Source organism: Podarcis vaucheri (assembly GCF_965113315.1).
Source record: "Podarcis vaucheri genome assembly, chromosome: 12".
NCBI classification, from domain to species: domain Eukaryota; kingdom Metazoa; phylum Chordata; class Lepidosauria; order Squamata; family Lacertidae; genus Podarcis; species Podarcis vaucheri.
The window spans coordinates 64522110-64540577 of NC_138750.1; the positions used below are offsets into that span (position 1 = coordinate 64522110).

Sequence of the window (18468 nt, forward strand, 5' to 3'; positions counted from 1 at the left end):
CTTGCACGTGGCTCCTGAGCAGCCCAAGCGACCGTCACCCTCGGGATTCGGAGTCTCCTTTCCCTCTTTAATCCTCACGACAAGCCTGTGCGGTAGTCAGGCTGAGAAGCACGGCCTCTTGTGGCAGTGAGTTCCACTGCTGAATTCTGTGCTTCAGAGGAGGACTTCCTTTGGCCTCTTCTCAACCTTCTGGCCTTCTGCTTCGTGGGATGCTGCCCACGAAGGGGAATGATTCAGTGCAGAAGCCACTTGAGAGCCTGCTGGATCAGCATCTTGTTCTCACAGAGGCCAGCCAGAGGCCCCAATGGGAAAACCTCAAGCAGGACTCGAACACGGAGCCGCTCTCCCCTCCTGCGTTTTCCAGCAACTGGTCTTGGGAAGCCTTTCTGCCTCTGACTGTGGAGCCAGAGCCTTCCCTATCCTCTTCCTCAATTTGCTGGAGCCTCTCTTGAAGCCGTCCAGGTTGGTGGCCTCCTGTGGCAGGGAGTTCCGCAGTTCAACTCTGCGCCGCAGGAAGCAGCCTTCCCTTTCTTCCTCCCGGCTCCGCCCGGGAAGGGAAAACTACAGCGCCCACAATCCCCTGCGACGACCCACAAGGCACCGCGCGCCCCAACTACGGCCCCCGGCGTGCCTTGCGCGACGAGCGAGGGCGCCCCTCTCTGCGCCGGAAGCCGGAAGTTGGGCGGGCGGGGACTACGAGGCCCACAATGCCGCGCGCCGGCGGCCGGAAGGGAGGGCGGGAGCGCCTGAGTGGCAGCCCGAGGAGGATGGAGGAGGAAGCGGCGGCTGGCGGGGTCGCGGGTGAGTCGGGGTCGCGCGGGGGGGGGGCGGTTGCTAGGAGACGCCTCCGCCAGGGGGGCGGGGGCCGAGTCCGGGGGGGCGCCCCTCCCTCCCTCCCTCCTCCCAGGCGCCCACCTGGCAGGGCTGTTGTGAAGGGAAGGGAAGAGCCCCCCCTCTTTGGGGGGCACCCCGAGCGGAGCCCCCGGGAGAGCAGCTGGATTGGGGCCTCTCAGCCTGGAGCCCCGAAGGGAGCGCAGCTTCCGGGGGGGGGCGGGCTCCCAGGCGCCTTTATTATTATTATTATTATTATTATTATTATTGCTATTATTTTATTTGCACCCCGCCCCCCTGGGCAGCTGGCAGCCTACTGCAAATAAAAACGTAATAGCACATGAACCGCTGAGCAGCCTTCCCTTCCCTCTCCTGGGCTCCCCTCCGATGTCTCCGAAAGGCGACCTTCTTCCTTGTCTCCATGCTCTGTCCGGCACACAGAAACGCAGCTATACAATCTCATTGCCAAATGGCACCTCAAACCTGGGTTACTCTTGCCACAATGGAACGTAGGGATCGGTTTTGAGGTTTTTCTGTAGTGGGTTGTTATTATTATTATTATTGGTTCTATACAGCTTTCTCTTTTAAAGAACAAATCTCAAAAGCGGCTTACAACACATTGCAATAATATCAACTCAAAACAAGAGCAAAACAAAGTCTAGCTTCCAGGAGAATATTTCAGGTCCTTCCCCCAGTCGCCAGCCTGGCACCCAGAAATCTCCACTTGGCTGCAGTTGGACGTGCGCCAGTCGCAAAACGCACCTGGCTAATTTCTAATGCTGCCTGCACAGCAAATGCCCTCCAGAGCCAGATGCTGGAACCTGCGGGAGGAGACAGTGTGGCCAGATCCTGCTTGGGGGCACCTGGTTGGCTCCTGGGGGTGACAAGGACACCTAGCTTCCCAGGAGCCACCAGGATGAGACACCCCCCACCCTCCCAACTCCTTGGAAGCAGCAGCAACCGTGTTGTCTGCTTCCTCCGCTGGAGCTTTCCAGCAGCCCCATAGAGTTGGGGGCTGGGGGTTGGCTCCAGATCTGCGATGTCATTGTTCTAATTTTATCCATTTCCTAAAACCTAACCCGACTGTAAAACAAACCCCAATTGCCTCCAAGCTTTCTACAAAAAGAGAGAGAGAAACCAAGGAAAAATTGCAACAGCAGTTTAAAACACAAAAGGTTTAAAGAGCAGAACGGGTTGAGAATCCGCTTTCTATTTTTAAAAAAATAAATATTTATTAAGGTTTTTACAATGTTACAAAATGAAAAAGAGAAAAGAAAAAGTACAAAATAAAAATAGTTAAAAACAATTCAATCTTTTCATCACTTATCTTTCATTTACTTTTTCCCCGGACCTACTCATACCTCCCCTTTTTGTATTCCAGTTCAATTTATTAGTTCAGCAATTCCTTTCCCTCCTTATTTTATCCTGATCTTTAATGTTGATATATTGTAACCTAAATTTACCTGTTAAGAATCCATTTTATTTCATATTCTTTTATACCATTACAGCTGGAAACCCCTTAACTTCAATCCAACATCATTCTAACATTCATTAATTTTACAATATTTCTGCAAATAGTCTTTAAATTTCTTCCAATCTTCTTCCACCGACTCTTCTCCCTGGTCCCGGATTCTGCCAGTCACTTCTGCCAATTCCATATAATCCATCAGTTTCACCTGCCATTCTTCCCGGGTGGGTAGATCTTGTGTCTTCCGAGAATCGGCTTTCTAAGCCTTGTGGTTTTGTGGAGTCTCCCTGCTTCTTCTCTTGTTCTCACTGCCCTTCTCTTTCCCTTCTGCCCCCCAGGCGTGTGAGGTGTGCCTCCCCCCTGTCGCCGCCGGCCATGGCTCTGATCGAGGGTGTGGGGGACGAAGTGACGGTCCTCTTTGGGGTGCTGTTGGTGCTGCTGGTGCTGGCCCTCGCCTGGTTCTCCACGCGCACGGTGGAGCGAGGGGACCCCCTCTTTGCTGCCTCCCCCCCTCTGGCCGCAGGGGGGCAGCCGCGGGAAGGAGGCCTCCTGGTGGAAGACAGGTCTGGGGCGCAGGTCTCGGGGGTCCGGCAGGTCAAGGACGAAGGGGCGTCGTCTTCGGCCGCTGCTGCCGCCTCGGACGCCGGGGGGCTCAGGAATCGGACGGCCCCCACCCCTGCCCAGGGACCCCGGCTATCCCCTGGCGCAGAAGCCCCCCCAGCAGACAACACCATCGTCCTGCGGCTGAAGTTCCTGAATGACACAGAGCGCCTGGCTCGCGTCCACCCTGACGACACCGTCGGCACCTTGAAGAGGTGAGGGGCTCCCTGTGGGGGTTGGGGGGGCTGCCCCAGCACTGCTGATAGCTCCCTGTTGCTCAGTGAGGCTGGGGGTGAGCCCCAATGAAAGGAGCCTCATCACCCACCCTTGGGGCGGGGGCTGCAATGGGGTCAGAATGCAAATACGCAGCCAGCCCCCTTCTCCCTTAACCGGGGATGGATTTGAGTGATGGGATGTGTATCTGTGTCACTTTCCATTCCGACAAATCCCAAAGCGGCTCAGAAACGTTAATAGGACATCACAAGTATGGCATAAAACACTGTTATTATTAATTTAATTCTTGTTTAGCCCTTCGTCTGCAGATCTCAGGCAGTTCACAACATCAAGTGTATAATTAAAAAAAGAATTATGGTCTAGAAAGCACGATTAGCAACCCAGCAACTGAGAAATAGGCTCAATGTCGCTGTTGTAGTGTAAGTCGTATGATAGGCTTAACAAACCAATAGGGCATTTGTAGTCTGTGAAACAATATTGACAAAACAGCAACTGAAAAATGAGCTGAACGCTTCTGAGATCATACGCACACAACCCCCCCACCCCACAGTAATGAACTATTCATTAAAATGCAGTTAATTAAAAGTTCGCTAAAAGGACCCTGAATTAGCAGAAATAGCTACAGCAGATCCAGAGTTCCACTTATCAGGGGACCATCTCCCTCTGGAGTCAGCCAAAAACTTCAAGTGGGGGGTGGGGGGTTAAGCCGCTGTCACTTACTAGTGGTATTTGTAGACGGCCCAGCGGTGTCAGCTGCCCCTGTCCAAACTGAGCAGTGTTGGCAGCTTGCTTGTACTGAGTCTGACCCATTGCTTCAACTCACTTAGTATTGCCCACACTGGCTGGCAGCAGTGGCCCTCTGGGATTTCCGGGAAGGTTTCCCCCCAGCCCTGCCTGGAGACGCTGTCGGTGGGGAGGGAAGCCGGGACCTTCTGCTTGCGAGGCGGATGCTCTGCCGGTGAGCTGTGCCCTTTGGCGTTGCTCGGGGTGTGTGTGTCAAGGGCTTTTGGGGGTCCCTTCCAGCCCTCCCGTGCTCGGATCCCCTTATTCAGCCCGTGCCAAGAGACATGAGCCTCTCTCCTTCTCTTTCCGCCCCGCCAGGACCCACTTCCCAGGCCAGGAGCATCTGGTGCGCCTCATCTACCAGGGCCAGCTCCTCCGGGACGACTCTCAGGCGCTCTCCGCCCTGCACCTCGCCCACAACAGCGTGGTGCACTGCCACATCTCGCAGAACCGGCCGCCGCCCACGCCCGCCCACGGCAACGGCGGCCAGGCGGACGCCGCCCAGGCGGCCCTCAACGTGGGCAGCCTCATGGTGCCTCTCTTTGTGCTGATGCTGGGAGCCCTGTGGTACTTCCAGCTCCAGTACCGCCACGTCTTCACGGCCACGGCCACCACCTGCCTGGCGGGCCTTACCCTCGTCTTCAGCTTCGTGGCCTTTGCCGTCTACCGCAGATAGCGCCCGGACGAGGCCCGGACTCTGTGCGCCAGCCTGCCAGGGGAGGGCAGGGGTCCCGGGCGGACAGAGACCTCGCAGGCTCCCCGACTGCTGCCCGGAGCTGCCTGGATGTGTCTTCCCTGCCTTTCGTCTTTGCACCCTCCCAGGACGCCACACACAGCAGCAGGCGCCTTGCATGTACCTCCAAGCGGGACTGGACTGGAGGGGGGCAGGAGCCGCCTGTGGTGCCTAAGTGGGGCAGGGGCCCTGGGGGAGGGGCTGGTGGGGTGGGGCCTTGTGTGCCTGGGCCGAGAGCAGCGGGCGGGGGGGGGGCGTGCCTGGCCATGGCTTCTTTTAAAATTAAAACTGTGAAGGATGGGAAGTGGTCTCCCTCGTGGTGTGTGGCTGGGGGGGGGGCTAGAAACTCAGACGCATAAGCTCATCACCAAAGGCCACCTGAGAACTAGGTCATGGTTGCCACAACAGACTCTCTAGGCACCAATCCCCCCCCCCCGATGAAAATCATTTATCATTATATAATATATAATTATATTTTAAAGAGAAAATCTCCAAGCTGTTTACAACACATTGGAATAGCAAATAAAGCAACCCAGAATGAAACGAATGCAAGCTTCAAGGAGAATATTTCAGTGACATTTTGCTTTCCCCGTATTTATTTGGCGACTTCATTTATAGAGCTGCCTCAGGGCAGAAGGACTCCAGGAAGGCAGTGTGGGGCAGTGGTGAGAGGGTCAGACAAGGACCTGGGAGATCAGGGTTTGAATCCCCACTCCATCCCAAGTCTAACCAGGTGACCTTGGAGTCAGTTGCAGCCCCTTGGCCTACCTCACAGGGTCGTTGTAGGGATTAGCGTGTGTGTGTGTGTGTGTGTGTGAACTGTGGACTCCTTGGGGAAAAGGTGGGGCACAAATGCAATGAATAAGCTTTTCTCTTGACCTGCTTCAGGAAGCTGGAGGGAGCAGCCAGGCTGCTGCTGCTGGTGCTGCAGAGAGCATCCGAGGCGGCCTGAGGTTCCTCCCCTGAGCCATCTGCCTCCTCCGTCTTCTCAGCACTGGAAATGCCCAGGCCAGCCCGTCAGCGGGACATGGGCATTTCCCCCTCCCCACCCTGTGCCACAGCACCCTGCTCCTGAGAGAGCCAGCGTGGCCCAAGAGCAAAATGGGAGAATCCAGTGGTGGGAGGAAAAAATCCTTAAATAAGAGACACGGGGGAATGATTAATGGACTTCAGTGTCTGTACACTAATGCGCAAAGCATGGGAAATAAACAAGATGAGCTTGAGCTCTTGGTACAGCAAACTAAATATGACATAATAGGCATCACTGAAACCTGGTGGGATAAGTCCCACGATTGGAATGTAATAATGGGGGGATACAATCTATTTCAGAGAAACAGACCAGACAAGAAAGGAGGAGGAGTGGCGTTATATGTCAGGGATGTGTATACCTGTGAAGAGATCCAAGACTTAGAACCTCAAAGCCAAAGTGAGAGCATTTGGGTCAAAATTAAGGGAGAGAAGAATAACAGAGACCTCATTGTGGGAGTTTACTATAGATCCCCAAGCCAAACGGAGGACATAGATAATGCCTTCCTGGAACAGATGGCCAAGCATGCAAAAGGAAGGGAGATAGTAGTAATGGGGGACTTCAGTTACCCGGATATTTGTTGGACGTCAAACTCAGCCAAGAGCATAAGGTCAAACAGATTCCTCACTGGCCTTGCAGACAACTTCATTGTCCAGAAAGTGGGAGAAGCAACAAGAGGAACAGCCATTTTAGATCTGGTCCTAACCAATGTTGATGACCTGGTTAGTGGGGTAGAAGTGGAAGGATCATTAGGCGCGAGTGATCATGCTCTTCTGAAGTTTGACATGAGCCAACAGTGTGACGCGGCAGCTAAAAAAGCGAATGCAATTCTGGGCTGCATCAATAGGAGTATAGCATCTAGATCAAGGGAAGTAATAGTGCCACTGTATTCTGCTCTGGTCAGACCTCACCTGGAGTACTGTGTCCAGTTCTGGGCACCACAATTCAAGAAGGACACTGACAAACTGGAACAGAGGAGGGCAACCAAAATGGTCAAAGGCCTGGAAACGATGCCTTATGAGGAACGGCTAAGGGAGCTGGGCATGTTTAGCCTGGAGAAGAGGAGGTTAAGTGGTGATATGATAGCCATGTTCAAATATATAAAAGGATGTCACATAGAGGAGGGAGAAAGGTTGTTTTCTGCTGCTCCAGAGAAGCGGACACGGAGCAATGGATCCAAACTACAAGAAAGAAGATTCCACCTAAACATTAGGAAGAACTTCCTGACAGTAAGAGCTGTTCGACAGTGGAATTTGCTGCCAAGGAGTGTGGTGGAGTCTCCTCCTTTGGAGGTCTTTAAGCAGAGGCTTGACAACCATATGTCAGGAGTGCTCTGATGGTGTTTCCTGCTTGGCAGGGGGTTGGACTCGGTGGCCCTTGGGGTCTCTCTCATGATTCTAGGATTCTAGGATTCAGGCGTGCCAAGCGGTGTGTGTCGTGCAGATGGTGGGGGGGGGGATGCAATGATCATAATGGGAAACATAATAGACTCTCAGCTCTTAGTTGGAAGGTTTCTCAGCAGAGGCTGTGAGAGCTGCAACTCTGCAGGGGGCTGGACTAGATGACCCCTGGGGGACCCTTCCGACTCCGATTCTGCGCTTCTCTATGGTGGAGTTGGGAGGGACCCCAGGGGTCATCCAGTCCAGCCCCCTGCAGTGCAAACCTCTTTTGCCCCACGTGGCGCTCGAACCCACGACCCCGAGGTCGGGCGTCTCCTGCGGGACCGACGGCGCTCTCCCCCTCTCTCTGCGCTGGCCGGGGGCTGCGCTGGATGGCCTCTGGGTGCCCCTTCGCCCTCGGATTCCGCCCGGCTCTCTCTCTCTCTCTCCCAGGCCACGCCCCCTCTCTCTCCGCGCCCAATCGCAGCCCGGCGAATACCCGGAAGCTCCCTCCTCCTCCTCCCACCGGAAGCCGGAAGAGGCATGCCGATGAGGGGGCGTGTCCCGGGGCGGCGGGGGCTCCTGGAGGTCGCGCAGGCCGGCATCGCACCGGTGCCGCTCCGGGACGAGGCAGCGAGGTGAGGAAGAGGAGGCCGGGGGGGGGAGGAGAAGGGGAGCCCCGGGACCCCCCTGCCAGCCCAGCCCCCTCCCCGCCGGGGTCACCTAGCGGCCTCCAGCTGTTTTTGGACTACAACTCCCATCATCCCTCGCTATCAAGACCCGTGGTCAAGGATGATGGGAATTGTAGTCCAAAAACAGCTGGAGGCCCAAGGTTGGGGAACACTGGGCTAGCCCAACCCCGCCCGGAAGGCGGCCTGCCCCCCCCCCAAATGAAAGGGGGGGGGAACCTGGAGGGGCATTTCCAAAATATAAGATTAAAAAAAAAACACAAAATACAACCCACAGGCAGCAACAGTGTTTGGCGTTGTGTCTCTGGACCTGTGAGGTCAGGGGTCAGCAACCTTTCTCAGCCCGGGGGCCGGTCCACTGTCCCTCAGACCTTGTGGGGGGCCGGAGTATATTTTGAAAAAAATAATAATGAACGGATTCCTCTGCCCCACAAATAACCCAGAGATGCGTTTTAAAGAAAAGGTCACATTCTACTCGTGTAAAAACACGCTGATTCCTGGACCGTCCGGGGGCCGGATTGAGAAGGCGATTGGGCCGGATCCGGCCCCCGGGGCCTTAGTTTGCCTCCCCATGTTTTAGGTCCATCAATTACCATACAGTCTGACAGGCAGAATCCGAGACCAGGGAGAAGAGTTGGTGGAAGAAGATTGGAAGAAATTTAAAGACTATTTACAGAAATGTTGCAAAATTAATGAATGTTAGAATGATGTCAGAATGAAGTTAAGTGGCTTAAGCAGCAATGTTATAAAGGTGTATGAAAAATGGATTGTTAACAGGTGAGAATCCAAAGTTATAATATATTATGTTAAAGGACTAAAATAAAAACAAAGAGGGAAAGAAATTGCTGAATTAACTAATTGAATTGGAATACAAAAAAGGGAGGTGTGAGGAGGTCAGGGAAGCAAGGAAATGAATGTAAGGTGGAAAGACTGATGTATTTCTTTAAGTGTTTTTTATCTTTTTTCTGTATTTTGTATTTTTTCTTTTATTCTCACTTTTGTCTTTCTTCTTTCTTTTCTAATTCTTGCAATTCTTTTCTTTGAAACCTTAATAAATATCATTTTTTTAAAAAAAAATTACCATACAGTCACCCCTTGGGTTAGAGGCACTTCAGGTTGCGTTTTGTGGGTTATGGACCACTGAAACCCAGAAGTCCTGGAATGGGTTACTTCCAGGTTTTGGCAGCCGTGCCTGCGCAGAAGATGCTAAATTGCGCTTTGCATGTGCAGAAGCACTGAATTGCAACACTGCTGCGGGTTGCGAACGTGCATCTCACACGGACCACAGTCGCAACCCGCACTGTATAGCATATATATTCAACACACAAAAACTGCGGCCATTTTTGTTGTGGGCAAAGGGCAGCTGGACATAGAAAGGGCCCCATTCCCTTCCGGAGCTGAGGGCCACATCAGACCTCTATCCGGCCCTGGCTGAAGGGATCTCGGCCTTGAGAAAGGCAGACACTCTCACCCCAAGGGGCAGATGAATATAGCTTTGGGTTCTGGGAATGGACTCAGGGTGGGGGTTCCAATGGACATCGGGGGGGGGGCTTCTCCCCTCCCCCCGTCTGGATCAGTTGCCCCCATCGCTCTGGACACCTTCCTGACCCAGGCCAAATGTCTCAAATGTCAAGGCAAAGTCCGACCATAATTTGCTTCCTGGACATGTGACAGGCAGCTGTTCCACAGAGCGGGGGCCCCCCTCAGAAGGCCCTCTCCTCTTTTAACGCCTCCCAAGCCTCTTGTGGCAGGGAGTTCCACAGGTTAACAACAACCCCCTTGCCTAGGGGCACAGTGCTGCGTAGTGGCCCCCACCTGTGTTGGCTGGGCTGGGGGTGCCGGATCTGTACCTCACCGCCTCCCTTCTCTCCCGCAGGTCTGGGGCTGCCGCTGCCCCCCACTTTGCCCCCTGCCATGCTGCCGCTCCTCCGGGCCCTGATCAGGGGGGGCACCGGCCCCTCGGCCCCCTGGGCTGACCCAGGCGGGGCTGGCCTGCTCCCGACCTGCAGCTTCTGCCTGGGGAGGCCACCGGAACCCGGCCCCCCGCACCCCGCTGCGGCCCCCGAGGGGTCGCCGGAGAGGCGGAGCAGCTTTGTGGCCCTGAAGCGTCTGCTGGAGCGATCGCGCAGCGTCCCCGAGCTCCTGCGCTGGCTGTGGCAGAACCCGGCCCGGGTGTCGGGTGCGCATTATGCCCTGGCCCTCGGCCACCTGGGCCGCCTGCTCCCCCCGGGCAAGGGGGGTCCCCGCCTGGAGCCCCTCCTGCGCCAGCCCGACTTCCAGCACCTCAGCCGAGCCGTCGCCGGGCGCTGCGCCCACTTTGACGACGCCACCCTCGTCCGCTGCCTCCAGGCCTCGGCTGCGCTGGGTGAGACCCGGGAATGGGGGGGGGGCGGCGGATCTGGGAATTGTTGAGTGGGAAGGGAACCCCAAAGGTCCTCTAGTCCAACCCCCAACTAAGGTCCCCATGCCAGGGCCAGCCGAGTAGCTCAAAGCCTCTCTGCTGAGGCTGATTTATTTATCCCACAAACTTACTTATACCATGCTGGAAAAGACCTCAAGGCGGTTTAGGAGGAAGGATCAAGCAGTGAAATATCCTCTGGGAAGAAGGAAAAATAATTTGAAAAGTTAAAATAACAGCTTAGCCCTCAGCAAAGTGAAGCTCCATTGGTAGAGCCAGAGACTCTGAATCTCAGGGCTGTGGATTTGAGCTCCACACTGGGCAAAAGATTCCTGCAGGGTGGGGTTGGACTAGATGACCCCAGGGGTCCCTTCCATGATTAAAAACAGATTAAGACTTGCACCAGGGCAGGATTTGTCTGATTATGTTTTTAGCAAGTACCCCAAAAAAGAGCACAGTGAAGGCTCCTGGCTATCAGTAGTTCCAAAATGTATTATTATTATTGATTAACTTTATGTATCGCCTTTCATCCAAAGTTTACATGGCGGCTTATAATATAAAAACACAGATCACAGTAACAAACAAAACAATGCACTCCCATTTTGAAAGACCGTAGATAGTTTAGTCTACAGCTTTAGTCCTGGCGCCTAAAGATACGTAATGAGGGCACAAGCTGAGTCTCTTGGGGGGGGGGAATTGCACAAATGGGGAGCCACTGCAGATAAGGCCCTGTTCTCATGCTGCCACCGTGTGGGGCGCTGCCAGGTCCCTGGGGGTGGCGGGGTGTGTGGGCAGGAGGGGCCGAAGGCAGTCCTTGGCGTTGACCAGGCCTTTCTCTTCTGGCTTCCCAAGGGCCGCCCTTCAGGGTCGGGCAGCGGTGGGACGGCCTCCCCCTAACCCCTGCTCTGCCCCAGGCCTGCCTGGAGACGGCTGCCTGGTCCTGGCGCTGCAGGATGAGGCCCAGAGGCGGCTGGAGCGCCTCCGCCAGAGGGATGTCTCGACGGTCAGCGGCAACAACGTTCGCCTCCGCCCACTGAGCCATGCTGCTGCTACCACCCCTCCTCCGGCGGAGTCCTGCCAGGCCAGCCCAGAGGAACAGCGCCGCCTGCAGACCCTCTTCTTGCTCCTCTCCTACTACCGCCTGCGGGCCCAGAAGCAGCAGGAAGAAGCCCCACCGGTGCGGCGCGAGTTCCTGCGGCTGGTGCGCCTCTCGCTGCGCCAGCTGCAGGTTGCGCAGGAGCAGGAGCTGGCGCTGCTGGAGGAGATGCTCTGTCTCTGCGCCCGCGAGGCCCCTGGCAGCGACACCCTGGGCGCCATCTTCGGATCCCGGCTCTTCTACCAGAACCGCCGGGAGAACTTCGTCCGCGGCATGGCAGGTGGGTGCCGGGGGGGGGGGGCGTGCGGGGAAGCGGGAGGCGGTGCCCCAGGGGGTCAGCTGTGGGTGCAAACATTTATTTATTTTCCCTTTCTAAACCCCTGTAGAAAAACCCCAAACTGGATATTTTACAAGGTTGTTCTTGTACTTCCTCAGATCTTAACCTATTACTGTATTTGTAATAATAGGTTCCAAATATCATTGAATTTGTCCATGGCAAGTCTGCAGTTAGTATGCAAGCTGTTAATATGTTGTGAGTTTGTACAAGTCTTCGATCCGATCATAGAAAGGAGCCTCATTTTTATTTTTCCAATTCATCATTTTTATTTTTCCAATTCATCATTGCCACGGTCAGGGCACGGAGAGTCCACTCGCATTGTCCTTTTGCAAGGTCCCATGTGCTGGGTATATAATTCCAGAGGATATTTTGCTCTGCAAATGTAAGGTTGCTCCATATAGTTCCATTGATGGTTTTGGTTACCTTCTGCCAAAAAATATTTCAATACAAGACAATGAAAAAAACATATGTTTTAGCGAAGCATTGACCCTGTTGCATCTCCAACAGTTAGATACATTAGATAGCCCTTTTTTAAACAAATGCAATGGGGTCCAATATATTGTAAATATTATTTTTTGTTGTACAAGCCTCAATTTAAGATCCAGAGACGCCTTCGTTATAGCAGTTAAAACAATTTCCCACCGGGTGGTTGAAACTGAGATCTGTAGCTGTGGGTGCAAACATGTGGGTGTGTCTGGGGGGCTCTTGGGCACAGAGGGGGCTGTGGGTGTCTCAGTGCCCCCCCCCCATGGACTGCTGCTGCGCAAAGTGCTGCCCCTGCACCTTTCATCCCAGGATTTGCAGTTACGATACGGTATTAAGGGATATCTTTATTGTCACTGCCCCATACAGAACAATGAAATTGAAAAATCTACATAAGACATTCAAAAACCCCTAACAACTCTGAAACCCCATTTTAAAATACAATATACTCCTATTGAGACTCTTCATACTGCGTTTAAAACCAGAATTGCCTTTGGGTAGAAACTGTTTCTCAGGCGGCTAGTCCTGGTCTTTATTCCAGAAGGCAGCAGAGGGCGCACCAGAGCCTTTTATTGAACCACTTCACATAATCCCATAATGGTACAGCTGGGAGGGACCCCCAGGGGTCATCCAGTCCAACCCCCTGCAAGGCAGGAATCTGTTGCCCAACGTGGGGCTCGAACCCACAACCCTGAGATCAAACGCCTTATGCTGCACCAACTGAGCTATCCCTGTGGGTGGCAGAAGGGGTTTTTCCTATGGGGCTGGTGGGGCAGAGCCCCAGTGCCCCCCAGGGGAGTAGAAACACCTCGATTGGAGCGAGTGAACAGAGGGGAGGCCAAGGGCTGAGCTCTGAGGAAACCAGCGGGAGAGACAGTATGGTGTAGGGGTTAGAGTCGTGGACTAGGACCTGGGATACCAGGGTTCGAATCCTACCTCAGCCATGAAGCTCCCTGGGTGTGACCTGGGACCAGTCCCTGGGGTGGCTCAGTCGGCGGAGCACGAGACTCTTCGGGTCTTGGGTTTGAACCCTGCGTGAGGCAACAGATTCCTGCCTGTCTGGGGGTTGGACTGGATGACCCTGGTGGTGCCCTCCAGCTCTACAAACCCCACGGGGTTGTTGTGGGGTTGACCGAGGGTGGGGAAGAGCCCCGCACGCCTCCTTGAGCTCCTTGTCGGAAAAGAGGTGGGCTTCTCACTGCCAGCGAGCAAGGGAGGGGGCTTCTGGGGGTCTCCTCGCACCCTCTGCTTACACCCCTCTTGCGAAGGAGAGCCCACCGCCTTCCGAGGGGGCACGCTGTTTATTTGGGGCCCCCGCTGAGCTGCCCTTTCCCTCCACAGACTGGTTCCCTGGCAAGGCGGGGGGCTTGACCCCTCCCACCATGGCCCTGGTTGCCAAATACTTGGCCCGCCACCGCCTGAGAGAGCCTCGCCTGCTGGACGCCATCGCCACCTTCCTGCTGGAGAGGGCACAGCAGCTGGATAGCAAGGTGAGCTTCGGGTTGGGGGAGCCTTCCTCTTTGGGGTGCCCCTACCCAGAGGTCAAGGGGGACCGACAGACCACCCGGCGCCCCCTGCTCTGTTTCTGAGGACCTGGGAAGAGCCAAAATATGGGATGAGGCCCATGGGCCACTCAGTAGCCTCTTTGCACAGTGGCCAACCAGAGGTCCTAAAGGGAAACCCCTGAGCAGGATTCGAACACAGGAGCAGCTCTGGGGTTTCCAGCAAGCATCACAACAGAGCTGAGAAAGAGAGAGGCCTGCAAGTACAGGGCGCTGTACAAATTTAATTAATAATAATAAGAATAAGTCATTGCTCGCCGTCTCCTCCTCCTCCACAAATTTGCCCGTTTCTCTTCTGAAGCTTCCCATCCCTGCCTTCTGTGTGCCAACTGGATTTAGATACGTAGGAGAGGGAAGTTAAGTGATTATCCTTCCTCTTTTCCTGTGTGTCAGAGTCCAGATACCTGCTTCACTGGAGAAAAATCATCTGTGCGCAGCTCATCTCTAGAAGCTTTTAAGACGAGGTTGCATAAACTTTTAGAACCATTAGGATGCTTTAGGCAGACTTGGATTATCTTCTCATTTTTTATCTTAAAAAAAATCACTCTCAGGCTCTTGGGTAAACAAGGAAAACATCAGTTTTACTCACATCTGAAGTCCTGCCAGGGCTCAGCACGTACAGGGACGAAAATTTTGCAGGCAGCAACCCCTAACAGTTACAGAAGTCCATGGTCCAGTTCAGTTTGTGTGCTCCCCAGAGGAGAGCAAAGAAATATCCTCCCCCATTGCAGGCTGAAAAAAGTGGAGATTAAGTTTCTCTTCTTCCCTTTCCCTCCACATAGGATTAGAGGATAGTATTATTTATTAAATTTATATGTTTCTCTTCGTCCGAAGATTTCAGGGTGGCTCATTTGTCATCTCGGCTGCTCATCCTGTGGCAGGGAGTTCCACAGTTTAGCTGCTGGGGTTCTCCCTGATCCCTGGAGCAGCCCACCGCTCTGAGGCTGCCCTCGGATGGCCTGGGTGGCCTGAGGCTCTTGGGGGTCTGGAAGCCCCACCAGCGCAGGTCCCCTCCCAGTGTGATCTGCTGAGCCCCTCGGGACCCGCTTCCTGGCCAGTGCCCTGTACGGGGGTGGCCTAGATGACCCTCGGGTCCCTTCCGACCGGGCAGTTCTGCAAAGCGTGCGTCGGAGTCCAGCCTCCCTGGGGCTTTGGGGAGGGGCAGGACACAATGTTGGCGGGGGGGAGGGCAGAGAGGCTGACCCCCCAGGCCTCTCCTCCTACAGATGATCCAGAAGCTGGTCTTCCCCTTCAGCCGGTTGAACTTCCGCCCGTCCGTCCACGCCGTCCTCTTCCCCCGCCTGGAGGCGGCTCTGCAGAAGCCGGGCGTCTCCCCGCTGGCCGCCCTCAACGTCCTCATGTCCTTGGCGCAACTTGGCCACTTCCCTCCCGCCCTCCTGCGCCAAGTCTTCTCTCCCACCTTCCTGGCCAACGTCACCAGTAGGTTCCCGCCTGGCGGGGGGTTGGGATGGATGACCCCTGGGGTCCCTCCCTTCCCATGCTGCCGTTCTGCCATTCCATGGGCCTCGGGACCCTGGGAGGTCCAGTGTTCTTTTTGGGGGGTGCTGTTCTTCGGGGGGCCCCGCCTTGAGCAGCAGATGAGGGGCAGCTCCCCTTCTCCCCCCCCCAGGCAGCCCCTGCGGGCGGATTGTGCTGCGCTACCTCTCCCTCTTGGACGCGGCTGTGGCACTGGAGGTCCCCGAGTACCGCGGCCCCCGCCTGCCCCCCCAGTACCACGTGCGCATGTTCGAAGGGGCGCTCACCGCAGACGAGGCCAACCGCAAGTACAGGTCAGAGCCTGGGGGGGGGGGGCGCCTGGGAGGGGGTTGCGCTTTAGGGCTGGGCTTGCCAGGGGCTGGGATGGATGACCCTCTGGGGTCCCACTCATCTCTCCTAGGAAATTCCCATGGACTTGGTGGGAATGACTCAATCCTTTTTTGGAGAGGGGAATATTTAACCTCGGGGTGGGTGCAATAATTGGGGGAGAAAGACCCCCCCCAAGCTAGGAGGGGAAGAGGCGCTGAGCTGCCATGTGTCTTTTGGGGGATGGGGGCCTTTGGCGCACTGACCCCCCTCCTCTTTGCTCCTCAGCTACAAAGGCCTGGTGGGAGAGGCTCTCTGCCAGCTGGTGGGCAGGGGGTGCTTCCGGCAGGACGCGGTGGTGCCCCCGGGATATTGCCTAGGTGAGTGGGGCCTGTGGGGTGGGGAAGGGCCCCCCAGCCGGAGAAGGGGGCTCGGCTTCTTCGGCCCCCAGGTCCCTGGCTTCCTTTGCTGTATCAGAGCTGAGGTTCCCCTTCCGCCAGGGATGCTCTTTTGGGCGATTCCTGCCTGGCCGGGGGTGGACTAGATGACTCAGGGTGTCCCTTCCAAGGCTCTGATCCTTCGATTCTCGGAAAGGTGCCCTGTGTGTGTGTTGGGCAGGGGAGCTGGAAGCTCTCGGATGAGGCCTGCAAATGTCTCCCTCCAACTCTCCTGGCATTTAAGGGGCAGAGGCGGGTGAACAATTTCCCATTTTAAAAACGGGTCGTAAAAGATCACCAGCGGATCCAGTCTCAGTTTTGGGGTCATATTGAATTTTCCACCCCAAAGTCTGTTTCGACAGCCTCTTTGCTTCTCCCCACTTTAGGTATAAATTGATGGATCCCATTAGGTTGCCTCATCTTTTAAATATTTGCAAATATTTCAACAGAAACGAATTCCTGCTCTAAACGCTTGGAGTGCCTTTAAGGGACGTTTTACAGCATCCTTGGACTCTGGGGCTGGGCTGGATGACCCCTGGGGTCCCTCCCAGCTCTGCAATCCTGAGATTCTATGAATCTTTCCTCCCATCTCAATGAAACGCTCCAGGCCAGCTGCTTTGGGAGATAAAAAACACTCTGGGGATTTTTCCTTTCTTACTAATTTGAGAAAACTTGCTTTCAACTCCTGCTCACCTCCAAGCCTTTCCAAACTCCGATCAGTTGGACCTTTGACATGTCACATACAGTGGATTGTGCCCTCCACCCCCCCCACCTGTAACTGCAGGCTCCCTGGGGGAAAGAGTGCTCCTGAGCCCGTCCAAAGTGTTTTTTAGCCACCAAGCAACCCCACTTCTCCCTTTGTCTCGAACCCCCAGCCGATCCCCCTTTCTTTCTTTCTTCGCAGACTTCCTGCTCTGGGTCACCCCTTCTGGCAGCGTCCTCCCCCTGGGGGCCCCCCACAGCTCTCCCAAGGGTGCTGCCCTCGCCTCTGGAACTCAGAACCCGGCATCTTTGGGGCTGGAGTTGACAGCAGGGTCTCTGCTGCCCCCGGACAGCTTGTGTGGCCCCAGCCGGGAGCCCTCGCCAGGGACCCCCTCCCTGAGCAGCCCCACACGGACGGACCACCCCCCGGCGAGCCCCCCCTGCAGCAGCAACGGGACCCACTTCTTCTTCCCCGCCTGGGGGCCAGAGACTGGGCAGGGGCTCCGCCTCCCCCCAGCGGATGAAGGGGGTCCCTTCTCCCCCCAGGGGCCCAGCACCAAAGGCGCAGCGCAGGGTGGTCCACAGGAGAAGGAGGGGCTCCACAGGTACCAGCAGCACGAATGGGGGGGGAGGCACCTCTGACCTGGGGCGACAGTCGTGGGGGTGGGGGGGGGCCTGGTGCTTTTTCCGTCGCTTGGCCACTGAAAGGAGCCAAGTGCTTTCCTCTCTCAGCCCATCCTGCTGCGGTTCCGGCATTGCAGCGGGTTGGACTAGATGACCGCTGGGGGTCCCTCTTCAGTTCTGTGCTTCTCTCCTTCCTGGCCCAGCGAGGGCCCAGAGCCTGCCCTTGCCTAGCCTCTTCTGCTGGCAGCAGCCTGCCTCTTCTGGCGGTGGCTCACAGCCTGTGCTCAGAACATGCCAGGGCTCGGCTGGGCCAGGAATGCCTAGCCTGGGGGGCCTTAGTTATGGGGAGGGAGGGGCTGGAGCCTCTTTGCAGAAGGGGTAGCCGTTTTGGGGGCGCAGAGGAGCCAAGCCCGACCCCCCTGAACCCCGGCTGCCTCTGGAGCTGGCTGTTCCAGGGCGCCCTCTAGTGCCAAGGGGGGGGGCTCTCCCCCATCTTCTTGCGTCTGGGGAGGGGGCCTGCCCTTCGTTTCTGACCAGGGGAGGCGGCCACAGCCTTCAGAACTTGCAGTGTTTTTTTCTGGGGCTCTTAACTGGGGGGACCTTGAATGCCGGGGGGGGGGTGCACACTCCCTCTGATGCCAGCACCCCATTTCCTCCCCCCAGGGTGGTGCTGTCTGTCAATGACCAATGGCACTACTGCCACGGCTCCTCGGTCCTGGTGGGCTCTCGGGCCATGCGCAGCCGACATCTCCGCCTGTTGGGCTACCGCCTGGTGCAGGTGAGCAGGACTCTCCCAACCCACACTTCCGGAGGGGCTGGGCCGCTCCCTGGCAGCGTTTCCCGGCTGGGGTGCCCGGAGGGGTCCCCTTGGGCCGGATCCGGCAGCCAGGCTCTTTGGACGCCTGCATGGAGCCTCCGGGAGCAGGAGCAGTCTACCTGGACGCCCAGGGTCCCGGGGTCTTTTGGCCGGCAGGCTTTTCCTCTGCTTCTTTGCTCTGCAGCTGCCCTACCAGGAGCTGGAGAAAATGAGGGGCATCGAGGAGACCAAGGTCTACCTGAGACAGAAGCTGGAGGAGCTGCAGTTCTGAAGCAGACGCCTCGCTGTGTGTCTGTGTGGGTCACCGGACAGCGTTTGGGGATGGTGTGGGTCTTTCCTTGCAGAGCACACATTCCCCCAGTGCACCCCTGAGAGGGGTTCGTTCAAGGTGCAAGAGAGGGATTTTCTTTGCAATAACAAATTAAAAGCATAATAATAATAAAGAGGCGAAACGTCCAGACCGGA

At 55.9% G+C, this 18468-nt stretch overlaps 2 protein-coding genes across 2 annotated transcripts; both read left to right on the forward strand.

Annotated features, from left to right (window-relative positions):
- Window positions 1–677: 677 nt before the first annotated feature.
- Window positions 678–4819, forward strand: TMUB1 (transmembrane and ubiquitin like domain containing 1). The gene is made up of 3 exons (XM_082192632.1): window positions 678–801; window positions 2638–3114; window positions 4235–4819. The coding sequence occupies exons 2-3, from the start codon at window positions 2675–2677 to the stop codon at window positions 4590–4592; spliced, it is 798 nt and encodes a 265-aa protein (XP_082048758.1). The 5' UTR covers window positions 678–801; window positions 2638–2674; the 3' UTR covers window positions 4593–4819.
- A 2808-nt stretch (window positions 4820–7627) lies between these two features.
- On the forward strand, window positions 7628–18465 carry FASTK (Fas activated serine/threonine kinase). The gene is made up of 10 exons (XM_082192328.1): window positions 7628–7693; window positions 9621–10109; window positions 11057–11518; window positions 13400–13548; window positions 14847–15060; window positions 15251–15410; window positions 15712–15803; window positions 16765–17167; window positions 17850–17964; window positions 18188–18465. Exons 2-10 carry the CDS (start codon window positions 9659–9661, stop codon window positions 18272–18274), a joined length of 2133 nt encoding a protein of 710 aa, XP_082048454.1. The 5' UTR covers window positions 7628–7693; window positions 9621–9658; the 3' UTR covers window positions 18275–18465.
- Window positions 18466–18468: the final 3 nt, after the last annotated feature.

Coding starts and splice junctions, on each gene's coding strand:
- FASTK (XM_082192328.1), top strand. CDS start 9,659: ATGCTGCCGCTCCTCCGGGCCCTGATCAGGGGGGGCACCGGCCCCTCG. Junction 13,549..14,846: donor CACAGCAGCTGGATAGCAAG/GTGAGCTTCGGG, acceptor CTCCTCCTACAG/ATGATCCAGAAGCTGGTCTT. Junction 17,965..18,187: donor TGGGCTACCGCCTGGTGCAG/GTGAGCAGGACT, acceptor TTTGCTCTGCAG/CTGCCCTACCAGGAGCTGGA.
- TMUB1 (XM_082192632.1), top strand. CDS start 2,675: ATGGCTCTGATCGAGGGTGTGGGGGACGAAGTGACGGTCCTCTTTGGG. Junction 3,115..4,234: donor ACCGTCGGCACCTTGAAGAG/GTGAGGGGCTCC, acceptor CCGCCCCGCCAG/GACCCACTTCCCAGGCCAGG.